The sequence below is a fragment of the Dasypus novemcinctus genome, chromosome 15 (assembly GCF_030445035.2).
Source record: "Dasypus novemcinctus isolate mDasNov1 chromosome 15, mDasNov1.1.hap2, whole genome shotgun sequence".
NCBI lineage: Eukaryota > Metazoa > Chordata > Mammalia > Cingulata > Dasypodidae > Dasypus > Dasypus novemcinctus.
The window spans coordinates 98,318,627-98,331,874 of NC_080687.1; the positions used below are offsets into that span (position 1 = coordinate 98,318,627).

General features: G+C 37.1%; 1 protein-coding gene across 2 annotated transcripts in view; it reads left to right on the top strand.

Moving 5' to 3' along the window:
* Positions 1–8,230, top strand: part of RB1 (RB transcriptional corepressor 1) — a 224,318-nt gene extending 216,088 nt beyond the window's left edge. For both annotated transcript variants that reach the window (XM_004472854.5, XM_058276704.1), the window contains exons 24-27: positions 376–406; positions 3,246–3,388; positions 3,898–3,947; positions 6,329–8,230. In XM_004472854.5, coding sequence (XP_004472911.2) covers positions 376–406; positions 3,246–3,388; positions 3,898–3,947; positions 6,329–6,402 — 298 coding nt within the window. In that variant the 3' untranslated portion in view covers positions 6,403–8,230. The remainder of the gene's footprint in view (positions 1–375; positions 407–3,245; positions 3,389–3,897; positions 3,948–6,328) is intronic.
* Positions 8,231–13,248: the final 5,018 nt, after the last annotated feature.

The following is a 13,248-nucleotide window of genomic DNA, read 5'->3' on the forward strand; positions in this document are numbered from 1 at the left end:
AATTCTGATTATTACTTAATATTATAAATTTTTGCCAAAAAATTGAATTTTATATAGGAAAATAGGAAAAATTTTAATTGGTTACCTACTCATTGGTTTATGAAGAACTAAGTATGTTTCTTTTACCCACTTTAAATATAGGCATTCTTGCTGACTTATAGTTCTAAGTGTCTCTTGCTTTAAAAATCTAAGACATCAGCTCTGTATGATTAGACTAGCATAATAAATCCTTAGTGAGTATAATTTTTCAGTGGTTCTGGGGTGGAGGAAACCTTTGACTTGGTATTCTTGGTAGTTCAGAATGATGCTGTTATGTTCATCCTAGCACCTTCCTATATGATTTTCACTAATTTGTATTTCATCTTAACTTGACAGAATTTTAGTATCAATTGGTGAATCCTTTGGGGTGAGTATTTTATGTTTATAAAATATAATAGTATGTACTTGTAACTATAAAAGAAAATGAAGGGAAACGGACTTGGCCCAGTGGTTAGGGCGTCCGTCTACCACATGGGAGGTCTGCGGTTCAAACCCCGGGCCTCCTTGACCCGTGTGGAGCTGGCCCATGCGCAGTGCTGACGCGTGCAAGGAGTGTCGCGCACGCAGGGGTGTCCCCCGCGTAGGGGAGCCCCACGCGCAAGGAGTGCGCCCCGTAAGGAGAGCCGCCCAGCGCGAGAGTAAGTGCAGCCTGCCCAGGAATGGTGCCGCCCACACTTCCCGTGCCGCTGACAACAGAAGTGGACAAAGAAACAAGACGCAGCAAATAGACACAGAGAACAGACAACCAGGGGAGGGTGGGGAATTAAATAAATAAATAAATCTTTAAAAAAATAAATAAATAAAAATAAAAGAAAATGAAGATTACTATAATTTGAATTTACAAACACAATTATACAAATACCTTATCCAGGCATGTTGCATAGAATTTAGAAGATATATGCATGTGTACGCTTATATGTGTGTGTTTATAAACTCTCAGTAATGCTTGGAAAACAGTTTTTTGTTGTTTTTTGTGTGTGTTTTGTTTTTTGCTTTCTGTTTTTTCAGAAAATAGTTTTGAAATCACCAATGAGATATTCCAAAATGTGACCACCATATCCAGATGTCACCAGTCAGTCCCTACCTATGTTACCCTCCCTCCTTACATAGACACTTGTGCTTGTTCTGCCTGTCTCAGACTTGTCAGGCTTCTAGGATAGTCTTTCTCTGGTACACTAATTAAGAATTGGTTACACGAAACCCTGCTCCAGTGTAAACAAGTCTTCTGTGGTGGTCTTTGTTCTGGAGAGATCCAAGGGAAAGATTAGCTTTGAAACACTATTCTAGGCTGGAACCCACTGCTCTAGTTGGCCCTCCATTAACATCACTAATTCATCGGTCCTGTATTCAGAGTGCATTACCTATAAATATGTGATATCTCCTACCCCAGAGAGCTTATATTCTTAAAGAAGTAGGAATGTTTGCCTGCATTAAATTACTTATTGATGCATAACAAATTGTCCCCAAATTTATCAGCTTAAAGCAAACATTAATCATCTCAGTTTCTGTGGGTCTGATAACCCAGGAATGGCTTTCTCACAAGAGAGTTTCCCACAGGGCAGCAGTCAAGGTGTCACTTGAGGCTGCAGTCATCTCAAGCCTTGACAAGAAGAGGAAATGCTTGCAAAATCATTCACAGGGCTGCTGGCAGGCCTGGGGTCCTCAAAGGCTGTTGCCCCAAGCCTTGAGTTCCTTACTGCGCAGACTCCAAAGGGCTGCTCACCGTTGACAACAGGGCAGTTTGCTTCCACCAGAGCAAGAGCAAGAGCTCAGCTCGGGGCGAAGGGAGGTGGAGGGTGAGAGAGGGAGGGAGGCGGGGAAGACCGATGGGATGGAAGTCAGTCTTTTTGTAATCTAATATAGGAAGTGGCATTTCATCATCTTTGCCATTTTCCTCTTGTTGGAAGCAAGACCACACACAAGGGGAGGAGGATCACACCAGGAGGTGGGGATTTGGGGATCCATTTTAGAGTCTACCTACTACACCACCCAAATGAAATAATAACTAGAGAAAGCTAAAAGTTTGTATGCTAAATGCCCAAATGTTAACTGTATGTTACAAGTAGTAAATGTTGTGACATTTAGCTCAAGATGGGCTGTAGCTGTTAGGCTTCACGAGGGAGATGAGGGACCAAATAAGAGTTGGATCTGGATAGGGATAGAACAGTGGTCTTCCCAATTTGTTGCTTGCCAGAATCCCTGAAAGAATTGAGAAAATGTCATATGTACTTCCTCCCATATCTTAAAGCTGGTAACTAAACATTTTATCATAAATTTAATAGCTGATAAAATATAGTTAGCTACTCAAAATATGTTTTCCATCAAAACATTATTGCTGCAGGATTCGTTCATTTATTTTTTGGAAAATAAAGCTTAATTAGTAAAGCCAATCCTCATTGTCAATAAAATAAGACTTAATTTCTGTTAGGAAATCTGAATTTTTTTAGTTTAAATAAACACATTAATACACATCCTTGAGACCATGACCTTACTCTGGTTCTAAAGTAGATAAGGAACAGAACCTTTCCATGTGTTTATCCCTTGGATGAAATAATGTGTTGCCCTTTGGTATTTCTTACCAAAGCTTTCTTTGCTTTGCTATCACAAGATTCTCCCTCAGGAGATGGACTCAAATACTTAAATCTTTTCAATATTTTATTTTTAATTTGGAAAATTTGTGATTTAGCACCATTTCAATAAATACCATTTAACATGATGTTTTAAAATAGGTAAACCATATAATTAGACTATATAAAACCTATAAACTGAATAAAAAATTATTATTCACAAGAATTTCACCTCTTATCAAAATCTTGTGACCTTCTCCTTTAGTTCTATTATACCCTCATAAAAATAAAATTTTTAAAATCTGTTAAAGACAGGCTCCAGAAAACTGTTCCAAGTTTGTATGCTTCTGAGAAGTAGCCCTGGTTTTGTGTGTACATCCTGAAAATGCAGAATCAAGACTTTAAGAATCAGAGTTGTTGGAAAAAAAGCAAGAGCCTTATGGGAAGAGACAAGCATGGGTGTTTTGTGTAGAATTGCATAGACATTACTCTGATTTTTGAGATTTTTCATATCTCTTATTTAAAATTGAAATATTATGTCTGCCTAATATTTGACTCACCTCAAACTATAATGAAGGGTTGTTAACTATAAAATGCTGGAGTTTAGTGATTTAAAAGAAGGAATTCTGTAATTCTTAGACTTCTGAGAAGTTCCAGAAAATAAACCAAATGGTGTGTAACAGCGACCGTGTACTCAAAAGAAGTGCTGAAGGAAGCAATCCTCCTAAGCCACTGAAAAAACTGCGCTTTGATATTGAAGGAGCAGATGAAGCAGATGGAAGGTAGGAACAGTTTTAGAATGCTAGAACAGCTGCTTTCCAGGAGTTGAGCTGGTCATCTGGAGAACCCAGACTTGGCTCTGCTCCTGATTTCCACCAAATCCTTTCACTCCAGTTTTATTGGGAAATTGAAAGGATTACTCAAAATAATAGATACGAATATATCCCAAAGTTAAAGGCCTACCATACAAGTCATATCTCATCTATGTAAATCTAATGAAGATATTTTAAAAAGCTACTGCTAAATTTCTAGTTATAAGATTTAATTTTAAAATGCTTACTCTTGAAAATATTAACTACTGCATTTTATAAATACCACTAGGAAAGTATTATAGAATCATAAATTTATGGCATTTATATTTTAAATGATTAGTTTGTAAACCTTTGAAATTAAAAGCTACTAACTAAATAATAGCTAAAATACGTTGTTGAAAATACTATAGTTAACGGAAATTTGAGTTACCCAATTATACATATACATATGAAATGTTTTGTTTGTTTTTAATCTGCAGTAAACATCTCCCAGGGGAGTCTAAATTTCAACAAAAACTGGCAGAAATGAGTAAGTACTTATCATTTCACCTTATGTAACTGAAACAAAGCTGTTTGTATTACAAATGACCTTTTCACTTTCTAAAAGAATAGACACACAATTCTTTTTTTTTTCTTTTAGGAGGTACTGGGGTTGAACCTGGGACCTCATACATGCAAAGCGAGTGCTCAGCCACCGAGCTGCACCCACCCCACTATACAACTTTTAATTAGCAGACTTTCTTATACATTTAAAGTATAATTCCATTTAGAATATATTATTTATCTGCAAACATACGTATGATTCAAAGTGAAGGTCATCTTGATATTTTCTACAGTCTTTCGTGCAGGAAGATTAAGAAGTGAAACATTGCTTGACCACATCCTGAACACAAATGGCTGTTTTTAGAAAGTACTTTAGGGTAGCAGAACTATGATGAGGAACTCTTGAAAGTTGGATATAGGACAAAGGTCCATAAACCAGGCATATGTAAGCATCATTATCCCTATTTAAAGATGATTTGATCTTTTATTTATTCCATTATGGTTGAATGTTCCTAACTTGCAAGTTTTAAAAAATTAATTGCAAACAAAAGTTTTCCTCTCTAGAAATCAGAATCTTGTAAAGAATACCAGGTCATTTTCCCAGTTACATAGAGGGACATAAATTGTAATGTTGAGGCAAATGGAATTCTGTCCTAAGCCACAATAAAAGATTAACCCAATTATAGTAGAATTTATAGTAGGAAAGCACATTATGACAGAGATAAATGTTCAGTAACTGGTGCTGGGTTGTCTTAGAGAGATAGTTGTTATGCTGCTAAGTGTGGCATTTTTGATCTCTGGTGTCAGATCCATTGATGTGAAAAGGAGCTAGAACTTGGAAATAAGAAAAATATTTAGGAGATAAAAACTATTAAAACTATCATTCCTTGGTAATAGACATATCATTAAGAACAATACCAATTAAAATGTGACTAGAAGATTTCATCCAACATGCCTCTTTTAATACTAACTTTGAAATATAATGTATTAAAAAGAATGCTTTTGGTTATTTATTAAAAATAGTTTTTCTAGGGAGCACATATAGCTGAGTGTGTGCCTCCCATGTAAAGGGTCCTGAGTTCAATCCCTGGCACCTTCTAAAAATAAAAATCAATCACTCAATCAATCAAAAGGAAAAGATTTTTAAAAAATTCTTTTTCTGTGTATATTATATTGAAGAGTAAAATTAAAGCTAATTTTACCAAAATGTTAAAAATTTCTAGTTACAAACAAATATCTTTTTGGATTTTACATTAAATAATATCCTATTTTAACTTTTAAATAATTGTGGCTCTTCCCTCTAGTACATGAAAATAGACATAAAGCTTATAAAGAAGTCAGGCCTTGAAAACATGTGGAAGCATTTTTAAGCCCACAAATACACATTTAAAAAGGAGCAAAGGCTGTAAAAGCATGTATTTTTTCCTTAAAGAAGAGTTCAGTTGCTGTAGTCAGTACATTTCCCAGTGACACCCTTAGCTCTGAGAGTGTTTCCTCTGCCCGGCCAAAGTTCAGGGCCTCTGTGCAGCTGGAAAATTGGAGAGAAGCAGCAGACTTAACCCTTAAGGCTAAGGAATTCTCCAGGATGTTTTTCAGCTTTCCTCCAAGAATTGCAGTGAAAAGAAGATCATCACATAACGGGCTAGCTCAGACTAGAAGAGTGGGGAGAATTAGAATAACTGACTCTTTTTTCTTTCTGAAATGTAAATATTTTTTGTGCTTAATTATAAAGTTCAGAATTCTTAAAAAGTTAAGAATTTTTAAGTAAAAGAATGTTCTGCTTTTGTTTATATTGTAATTAGTAGCGTATTTTTTAAATGCCCATGTCCACATTAAGTAAACTGTGAGCTAATGTCTTTGCTGTGCCTGCAAGGTATCTCTGAACCCAAGGGTGTCCATAGCTTTGTAAAGAGGCCACTCCCTTGAGTAGAATTAGTCTGGGCAGCCCAAGGTGTTTATCTACTCAACCATCACCATCTCTAGAACAGTGGTCCACAAAGTGGGGTGATACCCCAGGAATGTGAAAGATCATCTTTTGGGGTACACAAAGAAAATACTAGAATTCCCATTTATTTTTATCTCCTATCTTTTTAATTTCTGCTTTGAGTATGTGTGTTTTATATTGGTACAGTTGTGTGTGCATATAATTTATACACACATACACATGCATCCACTTACATACATATATTAGTGTTACATGCTCAGAAAAAAATTTACTAATAGTTATATACAATTAAAAATAAAAGCACACACATTTGTAAACCACTACTTGAAAGGCCCTGAGCTCCATAAGCATGAGATATATGGCAGTCCTGTACCGACTTACGCAGCACCATCAGTGCTATCAACAGTTCTTCCTTTTTCCAGCATCCACTCGAACACGAATGCAAAAGCAGAAAATGAATGAGAGCATGGATACCTCAAGCAAGGAGGAGAAGTGAGGACCCCAGGACCTGGCAGCCCGTGTGCACCTCTGACTTCGTTGTTCTTCTCAGCGCTGTCTGCATAACTCTCCCAGACTCCGTTCACAGCCACGTTTAATACACATCTATGGCTCTTTTTGTGGACATAAAGTGTGCAGATGCTAGTTAATTTGTGTGTGATTCCCAAGCCATTTGCAATGTTGTAGTCACTAGTTTATATATTGTTATTGTACAAGATTTAAAATCTTATGTAAATCCTGCCATTTAAAAAAATTGTAGCAGATTCTTTCCATTTCCAAAGTGTAATTGCTCTGCTTTACAAATGGGGACGATGCCCCTAAAATGGGAGTCCTAACAGCCCATGTCTGTCTTTCTGAGTATTTTGCCTTTTCTTGTGGCATTTATGTGATGTGTGCAACTGTTTATTAATTTATATATATGTAGTTTCCCCTTATTTAACATGAACACCCTTGGACAATGTGTTCTGTCCTCCAAATGCAATTTGGCTGGCTGCCCATTCACCCAAATTCTCCTGAACTCTTCCGCTAAGACTTATTAGGAACTAGAAAGAAAATGGTAGGTAATTACTGATTTTTACACATTAGATTTTACTTTACTCTTGAGAGCTGATGTACTGTGTGCTTGTTTTATAACTTTTTAGCTTTTAAGTACATGCAGAAAGCAAATTATAAACATAGGATACTGTCTGTCATGCTACTGACACAGATTTCATACCTCAGAACTTGTCAGAATTTCTTTTTGATTCTTTTCTTCATCCAATACATGCTTTAAAATGAGGGTTATAATAGTACTCTTGGATTTTACACCATTCAGATCAGTGAATTTATAAAGGATCCATCTAGTACTTAAAGAAGTAAAGTGTTCTGCCTAGAGAGCTTTGCTACAGAGGACCCTAACACATATATTCCAAGTGCACTTTCTAATGTTCTGGGTCCTGAAGAATCAAGATACCAATTAATTTTACTCTATAAACAAATTGTTTATATAGGACTGTTAACAATAGGAGCCTTAATTTTTTTCCTTAGAGATTTTATCTAATTGCATCTCTTAACAATTATTCTGCCTTCCTCATTTTGGGGAGGTTTGTATTTTCTCTGGAATAGTATGTCTTCCATGTATCTTTTGAACTGGCAATTGTTTACTTATATTTTATTTTTTAAAGCCAATATGGTCTAACACTGGCACATTCAAAGCCAGATTATTTCTAGTCCAAAATTGCAAGTAATCAAAGGTCATGAGTTAGGCATTATTGCTTCTATCTGATTTTGTGAAAAAGCTTCAAATTAAAATAGCTACACTATTAAAAGAGGTGACCCTCCCCGCTTTGGCACCTGAAGGTATATTTAAACTACCTTGTGTGATTAACTTATTTAGAGATGATATAATTTAAAATAGATGGTATTTAAGGTAGCATCACCTAGCTTTTAGGAAAATCACTTTTAAAAAAGAAATCTGGTCTTATGTTAGAAAACAAAATTTTATTTTGTGATCAGTTACGTTTCAAACTTATTTTGACAGTTTTCTTGGTAACAAAGGCAGTAGAAGGCTATACCCCTTTTCCTCAGTTTTTGTGTGAATATCATACAGGTCATTTAGCTTTTAGGCCAAGGGCTTTCCATATTTCTGGGTCTTTTGCTACTGAGTTCACTCGAAGAGTTTTAGGAACATCAGAGATCGCGTATTGAGATTTCTTAAAATGAGGCTTCAGATATTGCTTTATGGCTTTTTTTGTAGTGGTTAATAACTGTATATTTAAAAATTGCTATGTTACTATTTTCTACAACTACTAGTTCATCTATTTTAAATAAATTAGTTGTGAAGAGTCTTACTGGTCTCACGTGTGGTCTTTGCGTTTAGTGCACTAATGTAATTGTCTACACTGAACCCTCCCAATATGATCTATTTGCTGATGGATCTATTTGCTGATGATTCCCAAATTTACCTTCTTTCCTGAGGTCAAAGCGCTCATCACCAATAGAATTCTTGATTCCTACTCGCCTCTACCACTTCTTCTTGTCACACTGGGTTTTTTTTTTTTTAAGATTTATTTATTTAATCCCCCACCCCCCATGCCTCCCTCATCTGTCTTCCCGTCTTCTCTAGGAGGCACCAGGAACCGAACCTGGGACCTCCCTCATGGGAAGCGAATGCCCAGCCTCCGGAGCCATATCTGTTCCCCTCCACCACTGCTTCCAAAAATAAAAACAAAATCAAACATAGCCTGTTTCAGTGCCGTTCTTGTCCATTTTACTAAACGCTTATTTGCACAAGCCAAAAACCTAGGAGTCAGCTGTCACCTCTCTGGACCACTAACAGATTTCTAACTGATCTCACAGTTCCCTCCGTTCTTCTTTGCCACCTAAAGAAAATACCTATGAAAAGCAAAAATGATCCTTGAAAATGGAAATCGGTTCACACTGCCCCTCTCCTTGCAGGATTCAGACTACCTTACCACAGCCTGCTAAGCCTCACCTGCCCTGGGCCCTGCCTGCTTCTCTGTCCTGTCTTGTACTACTTTCCTCCTGGTCCACTGCTGCTTTAGCACTTGACTTTTGTCTTTAACACGCCAAGCCCGTTCCTGCCTCAGGCTTGTTACTTGCTGTTCCTTCTGCCTGGAAGATTCTTGCGCCCAGAATCTTGCATAGCCGGTTCCTTCCTGTATTTCAGGGCTCAGCTCAGAGGCCTTTCTTGACAAACCAAGCTGCTACCAACACTCTGTATTGCATCACTCCCCTTTAAAACTGCAGTAGTGTTTATGAACATCAAAAGTTGCCGTATTTGACTTGCTTACTGCCCATCAACCCACACCCACTCTTCTCCCTCATCAAGCTGTGAGCATTCCCCCAGTCAACCATTTACCTGCTTACTGGGCTTAGCACCTAGGAGCCCATGTGCATTTTCCAGATCTTTCCAAGTATGTTGAAACCAGACTTTGTTCCTCTTTTAAAATATCCATATTATTATTTTCTTCTGTGATTTGAAAACATAAGCCTGCATACATATAAATATATGTGTGTATAAATATGTGGTTATGTATGCTTACACACACATAGGTGTTTTTTAAGTTCATGCAAACATTTACCATGTTCCTACCATGTTCCAGACACAGTTCTAGATGCTTGAGATGTAACAATGAATACAGAAAACTGAAATGCACATTCTCATGGAACTTAAATTCTAGTTGCAGGGAAAGAGAGCGAGCAAATAAATGGGAAAAATATATAGTATGTTAGATTGTATTAAGTACTATAGAGAAAAACAAAGCAGAGAGGAAGACAGGGACTGCTGGCAGGGAAGGGAGTTTAAGATAGGGTAGTCAGGGAAGATCACTGAGGTGATAATTGAGCAAAGACCTTCTGAAAGAGGTGAGGGGATGAGCCATGCATTAGCGGGGTGGAACATTTCAGAGAGGAAAAGCCAGTATCTTGAGGAGAGAGTATTTCTGTTGTGTTTGAGAAAAAACAAGGTCACAGTAAAATGGAGAGTTGTAATAAAAGGAGTGGAGGAACACGTATCTCCTCATCTAATCAAAAGTTTATACTAAATGCCTTTCCTCTTAAGCCATCCTTTATATATACATATAACAAGCCCACAGTACTTTATCTGTAATTCTAAAATCCAAAAACTTTTGCAAACCTAGTAGTTCTGTAAATCTGCTTATTGCAGAGTTATTTATAGTCTTCCTTTATTTTGCTGCAGAAATATTAATATATCTGATTATTGGGAGCTAACCCAGGCCCTACTGAGGTGTTATGTATTATTCAGTATTTGTCATATTATCATTTTAAACTCCAAAAAAATTTATACAACATATCTGGCACTAGGTATTCAGATAAGGGATTATCTTGAATTTAAGTAATAAGATTTTTCCTTCTGGACCAGCAATATGTTTTTTCCTGAAGGAAGAAAGTCAAATAAAGGGGATAGGTTAGGAAAAGTAGCAAGCCTACCTCTCAATAGGCCAGATTTATGTTGGATGGGGATCATAAAGGAAATGCAGTCTCTTAGGTCAAGTCAAAATCAGTCTTTAAGACATGAGGAAATTTGTCTGGATGACAGCAAATGTATAATTTTCAGAGATTAATTTAGTATGCCATTGACTAAATTGACTCATTATTTACTTATACTAATTTTCTGGTCTGAACAGTTCTAAAAAAAACACCCTACATTCTAATTCTGTTACCATCTGGATAATTTCATGAAACTTAGCTTTAGAAGCACATTTCTGTTCTTCATTTTAGGGCCAATATATTGTACACAGTACTGGTAAGGATTCTGTAGAATTTTCCTTCAGACTAAACAGATATTTTACATGACAATTTGATACCTTGCCTCTAGAAGTAAGTTTCTATCACAAGGTATAGCTTTTTAATTATGGTATAGTAACTGTCTAAATGTATATATGGGATTAAAACAAACTCTTTTAACATGAAGCTGGGATAGTCATCTCTTCCCACGAATCTTTTTCTGTGTACATTATTTGGGGGCTACACTTACATAATTTAGTACTGATAGAGGTGATAATGATAATTTTACATGAAAGTTTAAATTCATTCCACAGACCTATATCAGTAACTCCCTAAATAGAAAATGTTATGATTTTTAACTACATCTATTGAGAGAAAACCAGTACGGTTTGGAGCCCTTGAAGTGTTTTTATGCTTTGGCAAAGATTGAATTTAAAATAACAGAAATGGTGGGATTGTAAAATGGCACAGCCACAGTGGAAGAGAGTTTGGTGGTCCCTCAGAAAGTTGCAAATAGGACTGCCATCTGGCCCAGCAGTCCCACTTCTAGTATCTGTTCAAATGGATGGAAGTCAGGGACTCAGATGCCTATCTGTACACTGAGGTTCAGAGCAGCGTTATTCACAATAGCCAGAAGAAAACAATGGCACAGCCATGCTGTGGAGTATTCTTCAGCTGTGCAAAGTTACAGTTTTTGTTCTGATACGTGCTACATGGATGAACCTTGAAGACATCATGTTGAGTGAAATAAGCCAGACACAAAAGAACAAAAATTGTATGATTTCACTTATATGAAATACCTTCAGAATATACAAATTTGTAGACAGGAATTGGATTACAGGTTACATGGGCAGGGGTGGGAGAGTGGAGAGTTGTGGGGACAGAATGTTACTGCTTAATGCGTATAGAGTCTCTTCAGGGTGATGGAAAAGTTTGGTAATGGAAGGTGGAGATGGTAGCACAATATTGTGAGGGCAGTTAACACCACTGAATTGTATACTTGACAGTAGTTAAAATGGCAAATTTTGCATTGTATATATGTTACCGCAATGAAGTTATAGGAAAAAAAATAATAGTAAGCTATGATTTGTCTTTTCTCTTTACAGTCCTCCCAACCTGTCTGTTATGATAGCAGCATGAAGGAGAGCTAAGACAGACGAGATTATATAGTTTGTAGCTGCTTCCTTTTCATTATCACACTGGTCTAAGCTAAGCAAGAATTCCACCTCTAAATAAAACTCATGTTATGGTGCAGAATGACTGGCAATGTACAGTAGCTCTAAGCTAAAAAATTTATTTATCATTCTTAACCTTTGCCTTTTAAGAAGCATTAAATGGAATCTTCACAAATGTCTATCAGCAGATGAGGTAACTACTTCATTCCTGTGCCCTTCCCTGTAAGTTAAGATAAAATTATACTGGAAGCTCTAAAACATTGCATTTCCTTATGAAAACAAACAACTTGAGGTTAGAAAATCTAAGATAAACTTGATTTCTGGTGTAGTACCCTCTTGAAAACGCCCTTTTTCTCTGACGTATTGCTAACTGCCAGGAGGGTTTTCTGAGGCTGTGTACACAGTCACTGTCTGTCAGAAGGGTCTCCTAGAAATAAAGTGCGCTGACTCTTTCTATAGCACTGCAGATGGCAATCTTATCCTCAAAGGCCAGAGGGAAAGCCTGTTTATTCAGATAGATACACCCAACATGGCTACACACAGGATGCCAAAGACTCATCTGTTATCCCTATAAAACTGCTCTAAAATTAGCTCTTCCTTAAGTAGTTTGGAGTCACAGGTTTTAAGGGCTAACCTAGTGGGTCTCATCTTTGGCTAAACATCAGAATTACTTGTGTAGCTTTTTAAATGTACTGAATTAGAATTTCTGATTCTAAATTTTTATGAAAGTCCATAGATTATTCTTGTGCCCAGATATAAAAAGCAGTGGCATATATGATAGCACACAGCACACATAGAGTTTAGAGAGAAAATCTGGATAAAATCCATGCAAACTTCCCTACTAACTTGCACTCTGGCAGGTTTGGTAAGACAGTCCACTTAGCACCCTTAGATGAACTGACTTGGGCCCCTTTGAGGGCTCCAATTTCTACATGAAATGGGTTCATAAAATAAAAAGGCACCTGACGAGCTTTAGCAGACCTTGTCAGAAGCTGGCAAGGAGAAGGAAGACAAGGTTGGGAAGACAGGGCATGGCCGCAGGGGCCCGGTCAGCACAGCAGCATGGGGTGGTGGGAAGGGAAAGCCGTGGAGTACCAGCAGCTCTAGGGAATTCTTATGGCCGACTTATCCTTTGGTGAACGCAACAGCAAATCTACCAAAAGGAAAAACAGAAAAACACAAATGGCTAACTCTTAAAACAAGTTACTGAATGAGACTATGTAGTTCTAAAACTCGGATCCTGATTTAGAAGTAGATATAGCAGAGTCTTTTGCTTTTGCCATGAAAGATATGGTCTATAAAACATGGATAAACAATTTGTCAAAAAGAAACTAGGGGGTAGTGGGTGTAGCTCAGTGTTTGAGTGCCTGCTTCACATGTACCGAGGTCTCAGGTTCAATCCCCGGTACCTCCTTAAAAAA